Consider the following 16408-nt stretch of genomic DNA (forward strand, 5'->3'; position numbering starts at 1 on the left):
AAAAGAGCAGGTTTTATTAAATATTTGATTCAATAATTTGGAAAATTGAGATTTTGTTTGGTGTGTAATGGACATAAGCCAAGGGAAAACACATGTTAGACAAACACAACCCGAAGAAATAATCTGCAACATCCCTTTAAAACTGAGCAATTCAGAGAGCTGATGAGCTCTACATTCTTATAAACTTTTTTGACGTAGAACAAATGGCCGAATAGATTGACAACGAAATGGAGTAAAGGAAGACAAAGAGGCGCAGTGTGAATTATCATATTTAATGTGCGAGTTCCGATTTGCATCACTTTTGGAATATATTTTTAAGAGCTATATCTCAGACCATAATGATGTCATTGTTTCAATGAAAATGGAGAAATATTATCGTGTGGTACTGGAACTAGGGGTGGGTTCGAAAAACCGAACACCGAACAGAAGTTGGAAAAACCGAACCAAAAAAAATAAAAAACCAAACCGAATTTTTAAAAACTGAACCGAACCGAACCGAAATTGGTTGGTTTGGTTTCCATGGTTTAAAAACCGAAATGAACTTAACCAAACCGAATAATCCCTTACCCTAAAACGACGTTTTTTTGAGTTTTGACTTTGAGTTTTCAACGGTTTTAATTTCTCGGCATAGTTCATTGTTGATATTGTTTCTGATAAAAATTAACGACCGAAGTGTGTGAATCTTAGTTTGTTTTATTATTTTGGTTTTCAATGTTTTCTCAGTACTCTACCAGGGTTTTATTTCTTAATATTTTTCTCATGGAATTAATAAAGTAAAAACTTTAATAGATGCGATAAATGATGAGCTAGTAAGAAACGGAGAATCTCTTACAAAGAATCTTGGTGCAACTATGGTGGCATGCATGAAGGTGACGTACTTGAACTCTGATGTACCCTAAATCAGCTTAGGGCTGACGATGCATATCCACACTAATTGGCCATACAACGTTTCATAATTTCTTGATACTCAGTATTGTTTGCCTACCCTTACAGATTTCTCTTGCACAAACCATTTCGGCTCCGCTCTAATCACTCAAAAAACCAAACCAAACCGTAAAAAGCCGAACCGAAAAAAACTGAAAGAAATCAAACCGAACTGAACCTAACTGTAATTTCGGTTTGGTTTTGAGTTCGGCCAAAAACAGAACCGAACGGAACTCACCTGTAACTGGAACACCGCCATTACGCATCCAACTATGTCCTGTTTAACCACAGGGGATCATAACAGGCAGGCAAAAGTTGGAAGTAGGGCTTTTGGACTGGAGATGAGTAAAGAGAGCATAAAAGAAGGTTTCAAATGATTTGTATCGATGATGGTAAATCATCTACAACTACGAGCAAAACAATTTGTCGTCCAAGGATACGAACCCAGAAAGTTTGCATTAAAGCATTTCTCCAAAGGAGGTTAGTTCGTTCTTTCGTACAAATTTGTTCGTAACGACGAAAATTCAGGACAGACCACTTCAAATACCAAACTAGAAATGACTCGGCCAAGGCCAGTGTGGTATGCTGGCTCAATAACAACACGATTACCCGTATAAAACTGGGGAATGCGACGTAAACAAGTAAAGCAGCCCAAACTGGACAGGTTATATATACACATTGCAAGGTTTTTTCACAAGCGTCGTGATGGCAAGGTTTTTTCACAAGCGTCATGATAGATTCACAAGGGACTTGTTGAAGGCCTGGCTCTCTGCCGCTAAAGGACGCGAAGTTGGGCAAGGAAAGCGGCACAAAGATCCAAGAAGAGAAACTGCGGACCTTGGACCCTTTGAAGATCAAGCAGGTACTTCTCCTCCCGAGTTTTAAAAAGCTGTTAAGACCCAAAACAGCGGCAAAATATGTGAGCATTACGTTCTGGATAGATACTCGAGCAGTGGACTCCGTTGATACCAAACACAACAGTGGATTGATGACCAAATAGAATTAGAGAAAGTATGGGATTAAGGAGCGATCTAACAAAAACTATTACCTGTACTTCAAATTTGACCACATTTGGCATCCTCATAACACCATCATTTTCGATGATGCTGGATTCATCTCCAAAATAATTGTTACTGTGCACAGAATTGTCGATCATGCCTTCATTATGACCTGGAGTGCCAGCAACCCACCTACACTTCATGTTGTAGTGTCCTATCTTCTTCCAACACACCTGCAATTCTTGTAAAGCTTTAAGGACTTCTGTCATTATTTCACGAGGATGTGCTCGAGACTGGCAATAAAAGGCAGCAATAGATCAACAACAATCATATTAAGTTTGAAGTTCACAATGTACAGAAGAGTCCTCCTCCCAAATAACTTAGCCAGAAAGCCAAAGAAATTTAACCTGAAGTCCAAGAGCCCATTTCCTTTCAACAGGGAACTGTGGTCTAAAACCCATTCCTTGATACTCCATATATCCAGGAAGGCGGTGCCCAACAGGTGAAGCAGCAGTCTCACTTTGCTGCATACGATTGAAACCACAATCCTGGACCATATCAACAAAAATGAAACACAAATCCAAATGGTGCCAAATCTTAACGGAAACTGAACAGCAGAGAAAAATATATGTTGAGCATGATAGAAACAGTTCAAGCTTTTCAATAAATTTTCCTCTATCACGTTATGTATATCTTGGCACATATTATGTTTGTACACAAATCTATCATATTCCTGTTTCCGATGCTGTAAAAGTTTCCCCTAGCTTCTTTCATGTTGTTAGATTATGGCCAACAGGTTTAGTTTTGGGCTTCAAAAGAGGAAATTTTGTTTTCTAACCAAGCCGCCGGTATAATATCGAAAACAGAGGACACATACCACAGTCTCCTGAAATTCAGCTCCAAGATAGCCACTGGATACACGGAAACGGTTGTCCAATAACAAATAGTATGCAACTGTTCCCTGAAACATGATGCAGATGGTAAGTCTCAGTTGGAAAATCAAGAGGATGAGTTCCAAAGGTACAAACCTCATTTTGTACTCTACCACGAAGCGACTCAACCAGAAGGTTCCTATCAAATCCCATCTTAACTACCTCCTGAAGAATTTCTTCATCAATCTGCATAAAGAAAGGTGCCATTTGAAGAACTTATGATAATAGACAGAAGAAACCATAAAATTCATTATAACTGCAATTTACAAACGTAAACAGAAGAAAGGAACCTTTTTTGCTTGTTGCATGGTGTCTGGTGGAGAAACAGCTAAATAACGAGGAAGATGAGCCTGGAACCATGCATGCTGACGAATCTCAGGGATGGTCATTCGCTTCATTGGATCAACTACGAGCATTCTTGGAATCAAGTCTCTTGCACCAGGTGACAAATGACTAGGAAGAGTGTATATCCCACCCTGAAGACAAAATGGTGTGGGTTTAGGTCAGCTAACTAATAATCTGCAAGCATATAACTATTTGATTCATGATAGTGAATGAAAAAAATTGATTGTCAGTGGACACAAAAACCAAAAGCATAAACAGAATTAGATCTTAATGTAATTTGAAAACAAAAGAAAAAATATCAGATGAAAACTGAAAAACCAATTTTATAGTAGTAAACAAAAGAACCAGATCTAGCAATACCTTTATTTTCTTAAACAAGTTAGGAATATTTTCATCATCAAATGGAAGCGTGCCACAAAGAAGAGCATATAGTATAACACCACAACTCCACACATCCACTTCAGGCCCAGCGTACAGCTTGCCAGAAATAACCTACGAAAGATGTAAGTGATGTATCATTGGAAAGAGAAATCAAGCCAAGATACAAAAATAATGTATGCAAACTACTTCAAAATAATGTGAAAGACATCCAACTACAATCCTTATACCTCTGGAGCAGCATAATTGGGGCTGCCACAACTTGTCTTAAGAAAATGGCCATCACGCATTACGTTGCTCAGACCAAAATCAGCAATTTTCACATTGCATTTGGAATCCAAGAGCAAATTTTCTGGCTTTAAATCTCTATGAACAACCATATTCCTGTGACAATACTCTACACCAGATATTATCTGCCAAAAAAAATATAACTCATATTATTAGCAAAAACAATAGTAAAATAAATACAACAAGACAATTGACAAATCACCTGTTGAAAAAAGTTACGAGCTTCATCTTCCTGCAGCCTACCCTTCTCTACTATATAATCAAAGAGCTCCCCGGACTTCACATACTCCATCACGACATAAATGTCAGATGGTGTTTCAATGACCTCATAGAGCCGTATAATGTGAGGATGCATAAACAATCTCAATATTTTGATTTCTCTTCTCACTGCATCAAATTTAAGGGGAACAGGGAAGGATAATACAACCAAATACAATGCTTTAATATTCTGAATTCAAGACAGAACTCTTAAGTAGAAAAGACAAATGATCAAATTCAATCATCGGTTTACAAAGAGAGAGGGCTAACCTTTCTCTTCCATTTCCAAGTTCTTTATCTTGCGGCGGTTAAGGATCTTGATAGCAACTTTATGTCCAGTTAATGCATGCTCTGCAATTTTAACCTTTCCAAAAGAACCAATACCAAGAGTCTTTCCGAGCTTGTAATTTGGTAAATAAGTATCCGCACTGCTGCCACCACGGCCAACCGGTCCATCCATTTTCCTAATCTAAATGTACATCAAATATTCAGATAAACGTACAAGAGATAACACCAGTTTTTACATTCACATTAGCCATCCTCATGGTCATGGTTTGCGGGGAGAGACCATACCAAATTCATGTGATACGACATGCACCAACATATACATGAAATTTAAGGTCTTACAGTAATGTCAATATATAATTTTAAAAGATATCTCTTAGTCATCAGTCAAATAATAAAATATCGAATATACACACAGGGATTTATAAAAAAATATATATAAATTCAAGAACCGATAATTGTATAGTACATATCCTCACTTTCAATTGGATCCTATTTTATTTTTTGTTTTATTTTTCCAACAAATCCCCACTGGTTCCATATCTCACACCCTTCTCTCTTTCTACTCCGGCTCTCTACTCTAGCTACCAGTTTTTTATTCTTCAAGTGCACAAATCGAATTACTTAAACCCCACAAGATTTGGAAAAGCAATGCACCACACTATTACTTCATAACAAACATCTTATCAATAAGTTTGCAAGTACAGATGAAATTCACATCGAAACGTTCTCGAATGGTCAAAGCAATGATAAAAGTAGGCAACTTTGATTGGAGCAGAAATTTCACAACACATAATCAACATAAAAGTTTAAATTTTGACATTACTCCAGCAGACATCACAAGAGCAATAAGCTATCTATCTTGAAAAGCCCTCCCATCCCTGATTTCGATACATCAGTCATCCAAAAATCTCAAAAACACAGTAAGGAAGATAAACAACAGGGAAAAAACAGAAATTGAAGAACCCCACTTTCAAATTGGAAACAGAAAACCAATTTCACACAAACGAATCAGTGAAACCTTCAATCACAATAGAGAAATAAAAATTCCCAATTTTTACAAATTCTGTAACATTTTCCCCCAATTTTTCCAATAGCTGCCTAATTCCAAAGAAACCCAGGTGCACCAGATCTCAAAAACCATCCATAAAACACACACAATTAACAATAATACAAACCAACACACATTCATGCAATTCTACTCAAACAGAAAACACAGAAAACAGGAGAGAGAAAGTAGAGAAAGAGTTACAGAAAATTAAATCCGAAATTGAAGTCGCAAATACGCAAGGCGAAAAGGGTTCCTGCCTTCGAATTGGATTGAGCAAACTGCGGTCGGAGATACCCAGAAATCGAAAAAAGGGAGACGCAGATGGGCTCCTTGTCGTCTTTATTCTTTCTCGCTTCGCTTCCGGACTTTCACTCACTCCGCCACCGAGCCCACCACCAACTTGTATTAATCTAATTTACTAATCTTAATTAGTTCCTCATCAAATGACTGATTCGCCCATGGGATTTGGTGAAACGACGGTGAAGTTCCCATGAGTTGGCTTTGTATTGCGGGGGTAAAATGGACATTTTACTCGATTGGGTTTGAAAATTTCTTCTTCTCGGTATTGACTCTTACATTTTTTTTTTTTTTGAAAAACTAATGAAAAATGTATGAAAAGTTTGAATTTTAATGATAACGATAAAATAAATAGTAGCATGATTGACTTATTAGTTTTAAAATGTGATTTTTCGTTAAAATTAACAGTACCGAAGCTTTTCGTTAAAGTTCTTCTTTTTTTTTTTTTTTTTTTTTTTTTTTTACAAATTTTTTCTGTCAACTTTCTTGACATGAAATCGAAGTTTTAAGTTTTACGTAACCGAAATAACTAATTTTTGAATAACTAGTAGGAGATAGCGATGATGTTTACTGTCAGGAGAGGGATTCGAACACAAAACTTCAGGTGTAAAGACGAATGCTCCATTTTGCAGTTCATGGGTGTAAAGACGAATGCTCCATTTTGCAGTTCATTCACCCCTACATAGCTACAAGTTTCAAGACGTCAGCCGGCCGGCCGGCCGGCCGGCCGCAGATTCGTTCACCCCAGCTAGGGTGTTTCATTCTCACAGTTTCAATAAAACACTGAAAAAATAGGCATAATTTGGCTACAAGAATATGAACTACAAAGTTCTGCTGGATAAACAGTTTTACAACCTACATGCCGGAGAAAATACCAACACAATGAACTATGTATGCGTGTGCGGCTTCAATAGCAACGAGTCACATAACAACAAGTAAATGGAAAAGAAGTTACATATGGACCGTTCATGTGTTCTATACAACGTGGATTTTACAAGACCGTGTCCGTCGCTGCAAGCATTATTTGGAAATTTGGAGGCGAAAGCCCTCTAGTAGTCCGGAATGGAGGCAAAACGGTATCCTTTTGCACCTCTCCATGCATAATATGCAATTCGTGTCTCATAAAAGCCTGCGGATCATAACATTTATAAGAAATCACTCGGTCAATCCGCGTACTGATACATGTATGAAGTATTTCAGAAAATGTATCCAGATAGCCAATTGCCAGACTCAGAAATATGGTTTTATGCTTGGGGTGTGCTATCCACATACCCCATTTTACTTCTCACACACTCTTTGATAATTTTTGTCCGTTGATCTTCTCCAATTCATCTGATCTGACGGCCGAAAATTAAAAAGGTGTGTGAGAAGTAAAATAGGGTGTGTGGATATCACACCCCTTATGCTTTACCCCTATGCTCGAGTATTTACATCAAGGCAGAAATTCAACATAAGAATTTGGGCACGAAAAAGTTATATGAAGTTATCCATTCTAGAATCTAATCCCGCCTACATTAGCATTCACCATATTGTCAATCAGTCATATTAACTGTTTGTTGTCACAAAAGACAATTATAGATAAAGAATGAAATGGAAATATCTTTTGACTAACCAGGGAGGAAGGTGAGGATTCCGAGCGCCAAAAGGCCATAGGCTTGAGTCAGCTCCCCTCCCATGTGACCGGTGAAAATGAAGTATGAAAGAAACAGAAGCAAAGATCCAAGAGAAAGCAAGAAAAGAGCAAGAACTATGGATTTCCATGGGATTTTATCAAAGGACTTTGGCGTGTAGTCAAACCGAGGGTCATTGGGTCTTCCATAAACATCATCATCATCATCCGTAGCAAGAGGGCTGTAATGAACATTGCGCCTAGATGACATCACCAAGGATGTTCAATAAGACCTGAAGATCAAGAACAGAGCTGATATGAATGCAAGGTATACGATCAGGTAAACTTTTACTCATGAACAAATATGCCATCACCAAGGATGTTCATCGAGACCTGAAGACACACAAGGTTTAACTTTTTTCTAACACAAGAAAGTAAAATGTAAGATATGAATGCAAATATGCAAACACAGTGAAATGTGAAAAAGGTTAACAGATACAATTGCTAAAACTGAAATTCTCTCGCAATGCATATGGGAAAAATGAAAAAGAAACTCAAATTGCCTTGTCAAGTTACAACACTGCAAAATCCGCAATTAAGGTGGCATCAAAAATGTCGAAAATCCATAAACCATGTGACCGAAACTTGACAATGCTTGCTTCTTTCTTCTCAGAACGAAGAACAATAAGTTGGGTTTCCTCCTCCCAGGATTCAAAGACTACCTTATCGAATTCTATAAGATTGTATACGATCATGTACACTCCTTTGAACAAGGAAATAAAACTCTCCACACAAACACAGAGAATCAGTTTTAAGAACAGAATCATTGGCTGGAAGAAAAAGTACAAAAATTTGCAGAACAAAAGAAAATTATGTTCAATTCTTCATATGAAAAGCCGAATGAAGGATCAAATTTCAAGTACTTAATCTGACAAGCCCCATAAGTACCTCGATTAACAAGTCAATTAACGTTAATCATAATACAAAAATAAAAGGAACAAAAGTACCCAATAAAACCAGCTGCAAAAGATCTCAGAAACTACCAACAATAACAAGCATACGAACCACACATTCATGCAATTCAACACAGACATTACAGAAAACAAGAGAAAGGAAGTAGAGAGAGAGAGTTACAGAAAATTAAATCCGAAATTGAAGTCGCAAATACGCAAGGCGAAAAGGGTCACTTCGTATTGGATCGAGGAAATTGCAGCCGCAGAGACCCAGAAATCGGAAAAAGGGAGACGCACGCTCGCTTCGCTTCCCGACTTTCACACGCTCCGCCACTCCGGTTCTGTAAGCAAAGGGGATCACACGCTCAGCCGTTGGATAGGCTTTAATGAGGTTGTGCGGCTGAGATTACATAGGCCATAGAACCTTTTTTTCCTTTTTCCTTTTTTTTTTGTCATTTCCCATTTGCCCTTTCTTTTTTTTCTTTTTTTTTTTGCATTATTTGCACTCTATTTCGTGTCATTAACCTAAAAAACGAAGCAACTAGGTCTAGTTATCGTATGAGTTAACTCGACCAAAACGCATAATATATATATGAAACCAAGGACTCAACCTACATGAAACGTAAGAACTCGGAGATATACATGCAGGATTTCCAACCCTACAGAAGGAAAATGACGGATAATTAAGAACTGGAAGATTATGTTTAACGCACATGAAGTTTCCAAGCAATCTCTTGAACAAACTTGAAGTTCGGTTTTATACTTTGATCAGCATATTAATTCTGAAAAGCTTCTGCCCCTCCCCAATCCATATGCTGATATGCTCTTGCTGTCATTTCTCATACATCGATTGCGTAGCTAGAATTTGAAAACTTTACTTAATTATCATTAGGTTCGAATTATTGGTTGCTAATTTCGGTCATGCGTGCATATATATATCTCAACCAATTGTAAAAGTGTAACAACTTTATTGAGGGCCGTATTATAATAATATGTGTAACTTCCCAATATCAACAGTATCAAAAATAGTGACACGATATAAATGTAAATAATATATTGACCAAATAAATAGTATCCGCATTTTCTTTAAATGTGGCTAACCAGAACCTAGAAACCCTCTTTCTATACACACATATTATGTACATTGGGTAATGTTAGGAATGCTAAATTTCAACATGAAAATTTGTAAACTAAATGATGTGTTTGTTGATGATTGAATTATTATTTAATTGTTTATCATCATGTTTATTATTAAGTGTTGATTAACGTGCTTACTTTCTATTGCTTAATGTGCTCTCTTATTCTATATGAGTAACGCTAGGAAGATTAAATTTGTAGACAAAGTTTTAAAAACTAAAGGACATGGAATTTGATGATTAATTTATTACTTACACGTTCATAAACTTGCTTATTCTTATTGCTGACACGTCATTTAGTTTACAAATTTAACCTTCAAATTTGATCTCCTTAGCATTACTCATTCTATGTATATGAGAGGCATCGATAGATCATCGTTATAGATTATCCTATTCTTGACGTGAATCTCATGAAAAAATGGCACTAACATCTCCATCGATCTTTATTCATGCCACTCACAGCTTACAGTTTAACCAAAATAATATCACAGCTTTCAGAAAAAAGGCCTATCTAGCTTTTCAGCACTTCAACTGCTTATACGGTGTTAGGTTTGCCCTACTTACCTCACCACTTTAATTAGCATGACTTCTGATGTCCCATGCATGGGGATCCATTGTCCGAGCTTAAGCCAAACTTTTCGTCTTGTATATAATATTTGCAACTTGTAAAAAAGAAAAGTAACCATAAAAAGGTTATATAATATAAAATATAAGGAAAATTCGATGAAAAGTATGGTGAAATTTCATGGATGTTGCAATTGTAACTTGTAAGCATTGATAGCAGTTGGTGTTTTCATCCAAAAACAGGTATAATTTTGTGGACTTGTGAGTCTGTGAGGCCAGAAAAGAGCAAAGAAGAAGAACAAGTAGGGAAACAAAAGCAGCTGGATGGACCTGTAAAACCATATAATTGTGCAATTGTCACATTAATATAGCATGAGTTACATGTGTGACCATGTGGCCCATGCCAATTCACAGCACATTGAATTTTTGATAGGTTGAGAGAAAGAAAAAAATTGAAATAGATTATGTATACTCTTTACGGATTATTATACAATGAACCAATCGTTAAATAACAATGTTATACACATATATTAGCAATATTATTGTTACATTCTCCAACCAAAGTAAGTCTTGGCCTGTATTTCACATGACACATTCTCGGTTTGATTCCTAACGTTGGTGAATCACACAATGGTGGCCAGAGAAAGCTCAAATGCTTCTATGAGTCTTTATGACCCTAAAAAGAGTGACTATCGTGACGAAACTTACTTGATTAGAAAGTATGTTAACAATTTGGTCCTTAACTACATGTTAACACACTTGATTTTGCAGTTTTCAAAAGCTTAGACCAAGATGACGGATTGAGATCTTTAAATTCCATTTGACTTATAAACACATGGAAGTCGACATAATTAAACTAGGAACTGATAACAATTAGAATATTAGACAAAAAGAATTAGATTAGAGATATGAAATGTTTTGCATAATTATAGAGTTTATAATTCGAGTGGTCCTCACATCATGATACATTTCGAATCTAATTAAATTAAATTTGTATGTTTTCGACCTTAATTAGCATCTTTTGTATTAATTAGATCATCATTGTACATGCATCGTAGTACATTCGTAGCACACTGTACTCATCAAATAAAGGAGATTATACCAACAAAGTAATAGAAAATATTGTATTAAATTAATAAGTAACTTGAGATATTATCACGCTGTCATTTTCTGTTTAAATAAATTTCTATCTCGTGCGAATCTATCAATTACACATTTTTAGAAATAGGAGTTAACATTTTAGCAACCAAGGAAATTAAACAAATTCATATTTCATAGGACGGAAAGGAACAAGATATCTAGAAGGGTTAAATCTTCGTAAACAAAAAACAAGTGGGAAAAATCTGTTCTCTCCCTCTCCCTTCTCTCTCTCTCTCTCTCTCTCTCTCTCTCTCTCTCTCTCTCTCTCTCTGTGTTTCTCCCACCGAAATCTCGGACACAATTTGCTAAACTCAAGGCCAATAATGCATACGATACGAACATCAAAACATCCACCGACCCCCTCTGCAAAACAACACTTCTGCTCATTTTATATATAAATCAAACCCTCCTCACCATTTCTCCTGTTCTTCTTCTTTCACAAATATTTAGAGGGTTTATTTATTTATTTGTAATTTAACTTATCCAAGCTTCAAGGAAGACAAGCAGCTAGTTCTAGCATCGGACCCGGATCCGACATTGTCGGATGAGTCGGAATCTCTCTCTCTGTCTGTCTCTCTCTCTGTTTTTGTTGTTTCAGAGAGAGGGAGTCTGCAGCATTCTGGCAACAAGGTAAAGTTCGATGTTTTTAATGACCTTATCTGTCTATTTTTTGGCCATTGATTGGTTTAGATTTTCTGGTTTCTCTCCAAAGTTGCATATATTTATTTTCATATATGTAAAGTTTCTCACTTTCCATTTCCTGCATTAGTTTCTTTCCCCCTCAAATTTTGGAACTTTTCGTATTTTTTGGACTTTTATTGCTTTGACTTTCTGGGTTTTTATTCACAACTTCAAATCTTCATTTTCATCCAAGTGTTGTTGTGTTTCTTGCATGAAGCACTTAAACTTTTAAACTTTTAAGTGCTTTTGAAACTGAGAAACATTTTTTCTAGAAACGCTTTGAGTCATTTTAGAAGCACTTCTAAACAGCCCAAAGTCTATAGCTTTTCATATGTTGCATTTAGTTTAAATTTCCCATTTTTTTTTTTTTTGTGGAAATGCATTTTTGTTGTATGTTTCTACTTTCCTTCATATTTGTTTGTTGGGTTTTTGTATACTTTTAATTCACGAAACGTCTCATTTTTACACTTTTATAGTCCTTTTGATGGGGACGAATGATCGGTCTATTCCTTTTTATTAATAAATAAGCATTTAAATTTTTATTTATGATGATTGCTTGCTTTCCTGTTCATTTGTCTTCTTTAACATCTTTGGAAGTGGGGTCTCCTACCCTTTCTTCTACCTTTTGCAATTTTAATATCTTTTGTGGAAGTTAAAACTGAAGCTTCCTTGAAACTCAAACTCAAAGGTCTCTCTCTCTCTCTCTCTCTCTCTCTCTCTCTCTCTCTCTCTCTCTCTCTCTTCCTTTATATGTATGCTTCTCTCAGTTTGAAAATTCATAAGGGGGATGCAGAATTGTTTTCTGGGTATGTAATTCTGCAACTTTTCAGAATCTGTGCTATGAAATTTGCATATTTTTTTGTTATATCAGCATCAGCAGTGAGCTGCTGGAGGTTTTGTCTGCTGTTGCTTTGCAGGGATGTTCTTTTGCATCTTTCTGTATGTTTTCATTTTTCATATATTTTTGAAGTTTTTTAGGCCATTATTTATGTTGGAATTCTGAGATTAGATCAGTTGTTTCAAGTCAAATGTGAGCTAAAACATCCAAGATACATTACTCTAGTCCGTTTCCTAATTGCTTTCCAAATATCATATTAGCATCTGTAGGCATACTTAATTTGATAGCTTGTTATTTAAGATAATATAATCATATTTTAATATAATATTACAGTGATGAACATTTTCAGTCAGTGAAGAAGTTTCGCAAAGAAGAGTCACAAGTTTTCAAACACAGGTGTTGTCGTTAGATTTTACAGCCGATCATCTATCGTGTTATCTTACTTAGACACTGACATTGATGGTATTTGTTTTAGCTGATAAAAAAGTAGAGGGAATAAGGTTATGTTGAGTTTTTATAGAGGTGATTTGTACCAACTTCATTGCAGGCACACCGATTGGAGGACTTTATGAAGACTTCGCTGTAGTTCGGATTTGCATGATTTAAAAGCTGCAATGGGTGGTTGTGTGTCAACCCCGTCCAGAACAATTAAATCACGGAAGAAACACCGTCAGAGGGTCAACAAACGCCATGGAAAGATAACCTGTTCTGCTTCTGATGGTACCAAGAAGAGAAACAGCGATGCAGGAGCTCGCGTAACTGATTATTCTGTGAGTGAGTTTGTTCTTGAGGACTTTGAGAATGGTGCAACAACTACTCACAGGAGATCTAAGGTTTCTAATTCTACCTTCCAACTCACCCAGATGCAGTGGCACCGCCAATATGATTCGAATGGTTGTTCTTTTTTTTTCATCAGATTTCAACCGTCTTTCAACCGAAAATGCTGACTAGAAAAATTCTTAGCTCTTGAATCTCATATTTTGAAAATTATTCACTTGCAGTAATTTGCCAAGAAGAAACTTGGTTCGACTCAGTGAGTATTCTGGAATCCGACTCGGACGATGAATTTATAAGTGTACACGGAGGTATTGGCCATCGACCTACAACTACATACACACATTCACAAACACAGCATATAGACATTACTCTCGTCTTGTTTTATTGCGAAATGTCAATACTACTGAAGTAATTTTATGAGCTACTTATTGGAAAATGTTTTGTTTTGTTTTAATTTTCTTCCCTGTTCTACAGATGGTTTTCCATTAGCAGGCAATCCCATTGGGAATATCTCAGGCGGCCAAGTAGTTCAGTTTGAAAGATCTGCACGCTTTGTAGATAACGGGTGTAAGTATGAAGAATACCAAAGCTATACAAAAATAGATGGAGGTAAATCGGATAAGTTCATGGGGAAGGATGACGAAGTTCGTAGCAAGAGGAAGAATATTCTGGATCATTCTTATGGAAGCTTTAAAGGACTTAGAGAGGATCGACGTGATTCTAATGAAAAAATTCAAGGCAATATGCTAAAGTCTGCCTTGCCTCGAATGATACCTTCTATAAGTTTCAACGATAAGATATTAAGTGCGCAGAGTTTGGCTCCACAGGCCCAAAGAAAGCCATCAGCAGTTTTCAGGCTTTCTTTTAAGAGGAGATCATGTGATGCGGACGAAACCATTGAACAATGTAAGTAATCAAATACTTTATATGTCTTTGAGTACAAATAAAATTTAGAGTTTTGAGATTGTTGTACATCTATGTTAGTGAACATAGCAATGATAAATCCGCAGGTCAATCAAAAAGGTTTCTGTATCGTCCCAGACCAGGATATATCATTCCATGTTGTAGAGTAGAGAAGCTGACTTCAGGATCTTGGTCTGAGATTCCACCCTCAACTTTCAAACTCCGTGGCGAGAACTATTTCAAGTATGATTTTGGTTTTTCTTTCTTAAAACCAACCTTGGCTGAGTTTGAAACTAGTTACTCTTTTCAGTTTTTCTTTAATCTAATGAGTATACTATTTTCTGTTTGTCAGTGATAAACGGAAGTCACCTGCTCCAAACTACAGTCCATATACTCCAATAGGTATTGATTTATTTGTGTGCCCCAAGAAGATACACCACATTGCCCAGCATCTTGAGCTTCCCAAAGTAAAAGCCAACGGAAAAGTGCCTTCAATCCTCATTGTAAATATACAGGTACTTTCAGAGAACTAAATTATGTTGGTATGCTTTGTTATTAACACTGCCCTCAACAGTTTCTTATGATATTGCCCTCCGCGTTGTTGCAGTTGCCTACTTATCCCACTGCAATGTTCCTCGGTGATAGCGATGGAGAGGGGATGAGTCTCGTAATGTATTTCAAAATTTCTGAAAGTTTTGAGAAAGACATCTCTCCTCAATTCCAGGACAGCATCAAGGTAACTTCATTTCGATTAACTCTTGCGTGATAAACTTAACATTTGGATTTTCTATTGGTATATACTCAGGTTTATTTATCTATGTGAATAATGTTTCAGAAATTGGTTGACGATGAAATGGAAAAGGTTAAAGGATTTGCAAAGGACTCAGTTGTACCTTTTAGAGAAAGGCTAAAGATCATGGCTGGGGTGGTTAATCCTGAGGATCTCGGTCTGAGTTCTGCTGAAAAGAAGCTTGTAAATGCATATAACGAAAAACCAGTTCTTTCGCGTCCTCAGCACAGTTTTTATAAGGTAAGCATTGAACCTTTGACATTGCTAAGTTTTACAATACCAAAAAATACCGTGTGTTTGACTTCATCAAGCACTTTCACATGCAGGGCCCTAAGTACTTTGAGATTGATCTGGACATTCATCGCTTCAGCTACATATCGAGGAAGGGTCTCGAATCCTTTAGAGAGCGTCTAAAAAACGGAATTCTGGACATGGGTTTGACCATCCAGGTAACCAGAAATCTTGTCACATTCACTAACGCTGTCATATTCATCGGTCTGACTGCAAATTGTTTTCATGTTACTAACTTGCTGTTTTCGTGTTACTAACTTGCTGTTTTCGTGCCTTTTATAGGCACAAAAACAGGAAGAACTACCGGAGCAAGTGCTGTGTTGTATGAGGCTGAACAAGATCGATTTTGTTGATCACGGCCAAATACCGAGTCTAGTGACCGTTGAGGATGAATGATATAGATGACAAGATGCAGGGGATGTCATTTCGAGTGACCCGGTATACACACATTACCGGCGACATTGATGATCAAGATGTCTTCTGTAAATCAAAAGAAAAAGAGATGTTTGTCATTGTAGCAATGGAAGTGTTCCTATGTTTCAATAATCGTGATTAAGTGCTTGTTTGAAAATGCCTTTAAAATAATTAAAAACGTTTTTGCTGACAATGTTTTTTAAACCAATCTTAGTAATAATTTAAGTGGATCCTGTAAAGGCATTCTAAATGCTTCTTGCAAGAAGCACATATATGGTGTTTCTTCCAAAAACCACTTAAAGTGTTTTTGAAACCCAAATTAGTTTTACCAAAAGCGTTTTCAGTTATTTTAAAAGCATTTCCAAACGAGTTATAAATAAGCTACTTTAGGAGTTAGGATTTATTAGGACTGAGGTTTAATGTTTGATTACTTGTATGCCATCTTCTCCTTCAAGTCCCTTGTATATCACAACTAATATGGAATTGATACATCATAATTCATAAGTTCATACCCAACCAAATGGGGTGGGCAGATCCGATTTGAATCGGTATCCAA

At 36.5% G+C, this 16408-nt stretch overlaps 3 protein-coding genes across 13 annotated transcripts; 1 reads left to right on the forward strand and 2 right to left on the reverse strand.

Annotated features, from left to right (window-relative positions):
- Positions 1–1346: 1346 nt before the first annotated feature.
- LOC126582419 (SNF1-related protein kinase catalytic subunit alpha KIN10-like) lies at positions 1347–8577 on the reverse strand. 5 transcript variants are annotated; one of them, XM_050246568.1, is made up of 11 exons: positions 8500–8577; positions 4394–4592; positions 4068–4252; positions 3808–3990; positions 3560–3691; positions 3145–3330; positions 2951–3040; positions 2800–2883; positions 2330–2470; positions 1973–2215; positions 1347–1813 (listed from the first exon to the last, which is right to left on the reverse strand). In XM_050246568.1, exons 2-11 carry the CDS (start codon positions 4581–4583, stop codon positions 1700–1702), a joined length of 1548 nt encoding a protein of 515 aa, XP_050102525.1. In that variant the 5' UTR covers positions 4584–4592; positions 8500–8577; the 3' UTR covers positions 1347–1699. The 5 variants fall into 5 exon arrangements, with proteins under 5 accessions (XP_050102525.1, XP_050102527.1, XP_050102523.1 ...); XM_050246570.1 differs by lacking the exon at positions 8500–8577 and adding an exon at positions 5717–5882 and having other exon boundaries at positions 2330–2446; XM_050246566.1 differs by lacking the exon at positions 8500–8577 and adding an exon at positions 5717–5882.
- Positions 6541–8649, reverse strand: LOC126582420 (uncharacterized). The gene is made up of 3 exons (XM_050246571.1): positions 8500–8649; positions 7369–7658; positions 6541–6885 (listed from the first exon to the last, which is right to left on the reverse strand). The coding sequence occupies exons 2-3, from the start codon at positions 7634–7636 to the stop codon at positions 6806–6808; spliced, it is 348 nt and encodes a 115-aa protein (XP_050102528.1). The 5' UTR covers positions 7637–7658; positions 8500–8649; the 3' UTR covers positions 6541–6805.
- Positions 8650–11378: 2729 nt separating this feature from the next.
- Positions 11379–16045, forward strand: LOC126634199 (uncharacterized). 7 transcript variants are annotated; one of them, XM_050304690.1, is made up of 10 exons: positions 11379–11788; positions 13011–13571; positions 13679–13762; positions 13929–14360; positions 14465–14600; positions 14710–14872; positions 14965–15093; positions 15193–15387; positions 15474–15596; positions 15721–16045. In XM_050304690.1, exons 2-10 carry the CDS (start codon positions 13292–13294, stop codon positions 15832–15834), a joined length of 1656 nt encoding a protein of 551 aa, XP_050160647.1. In that variant the 5' UTR covers positions 11379–11788; positions 13011–13291; the 3' UTR covers positions 15835–16045. The 7 variants fall into 7 exon arrangements, with proteins under 7 accessions (XP_050160647.1, XP_050160650.1, XP_050160652.1 ...); XM_050304693.1 differs by having other exon boundaries at positions 13225–13571; XM_050304695.1 differs by lacking the exon at positions 11379–11788 and adding an exon at positions 12408–12527 and having other exon boundaries at positions 13225–13571.
- Positions 16046–16408: the final 363 nt, after the last annotated feature.

The sequence above is a fragment of the Malus sylvestris genome, chromosome 9 (genome assembly GCF_916048215.2).
Source record: "Malus sylvestris chromosome 9, drMalSylv7.2, whole genome shotgun sequence".
Lineage (NCBI taxonomy): Eukaryota > Viridiplantae > Streptophyta > Magnoliopsida > Rosales > Rosaceae > Malus > Malus sylvestris.

Coding starts and splice junctions, on each gene's coding strand:
- LOC126582420 (XM_050246571.1), bottom strand. CDS start 7,636: ATGTCATCTAGGCGCAATGTTCATTACAGCCCTCTTGCTACGGATGAT. Junction 6,886..7,368: donor AATCCTCACCTTCCTCCCTG/GTTAGTCAAAAG, acceptor TATGATCCGCAG/GCTTTTATGAGACACGAATT.
- LOC126634199 (XM_050304690.1), top strand. CDS start 13,292: ATGGGTGGTTGTGTGTCAACCCCGTCCAGAACAATTAAATCACGGAAG. Junction 14,601..14,709: donor CGTGGCGAGAACTATTTCAA/GTATGATTTTGG, acceptor TCTGTTTGTCAG/TGATAAACGGAAGTCACCTG. Junction 15,597..15,720: donor ACATGGGTTTGACCATCCAG/GTAACCAGAAAT, acceptor TGCCTTTTATAG/GCACAAAAACAGGAAGAACT.
- LOC126582419 (XM_050246568.1), bottom strand. CDS start 4,583: ATGGATGGACCGGTTGGCCGTGGTGGCAGCAGTGCGGATACTTATTTA. Junction 3,991..4,067: donor CTCGTAACTTTTTTCAACAG/GTGATTTGTCAA, acceptor TTTTTTTGGCAG/ATAATATCTGGTGTAGAGTA. Junction 2,216..2,329: donor AATGGGCTCTTGGACTTCAG/GTTAAATTTCTT, acceptor TTTTATTGCCAG/TCTCGAGCACATCCTCGTGA.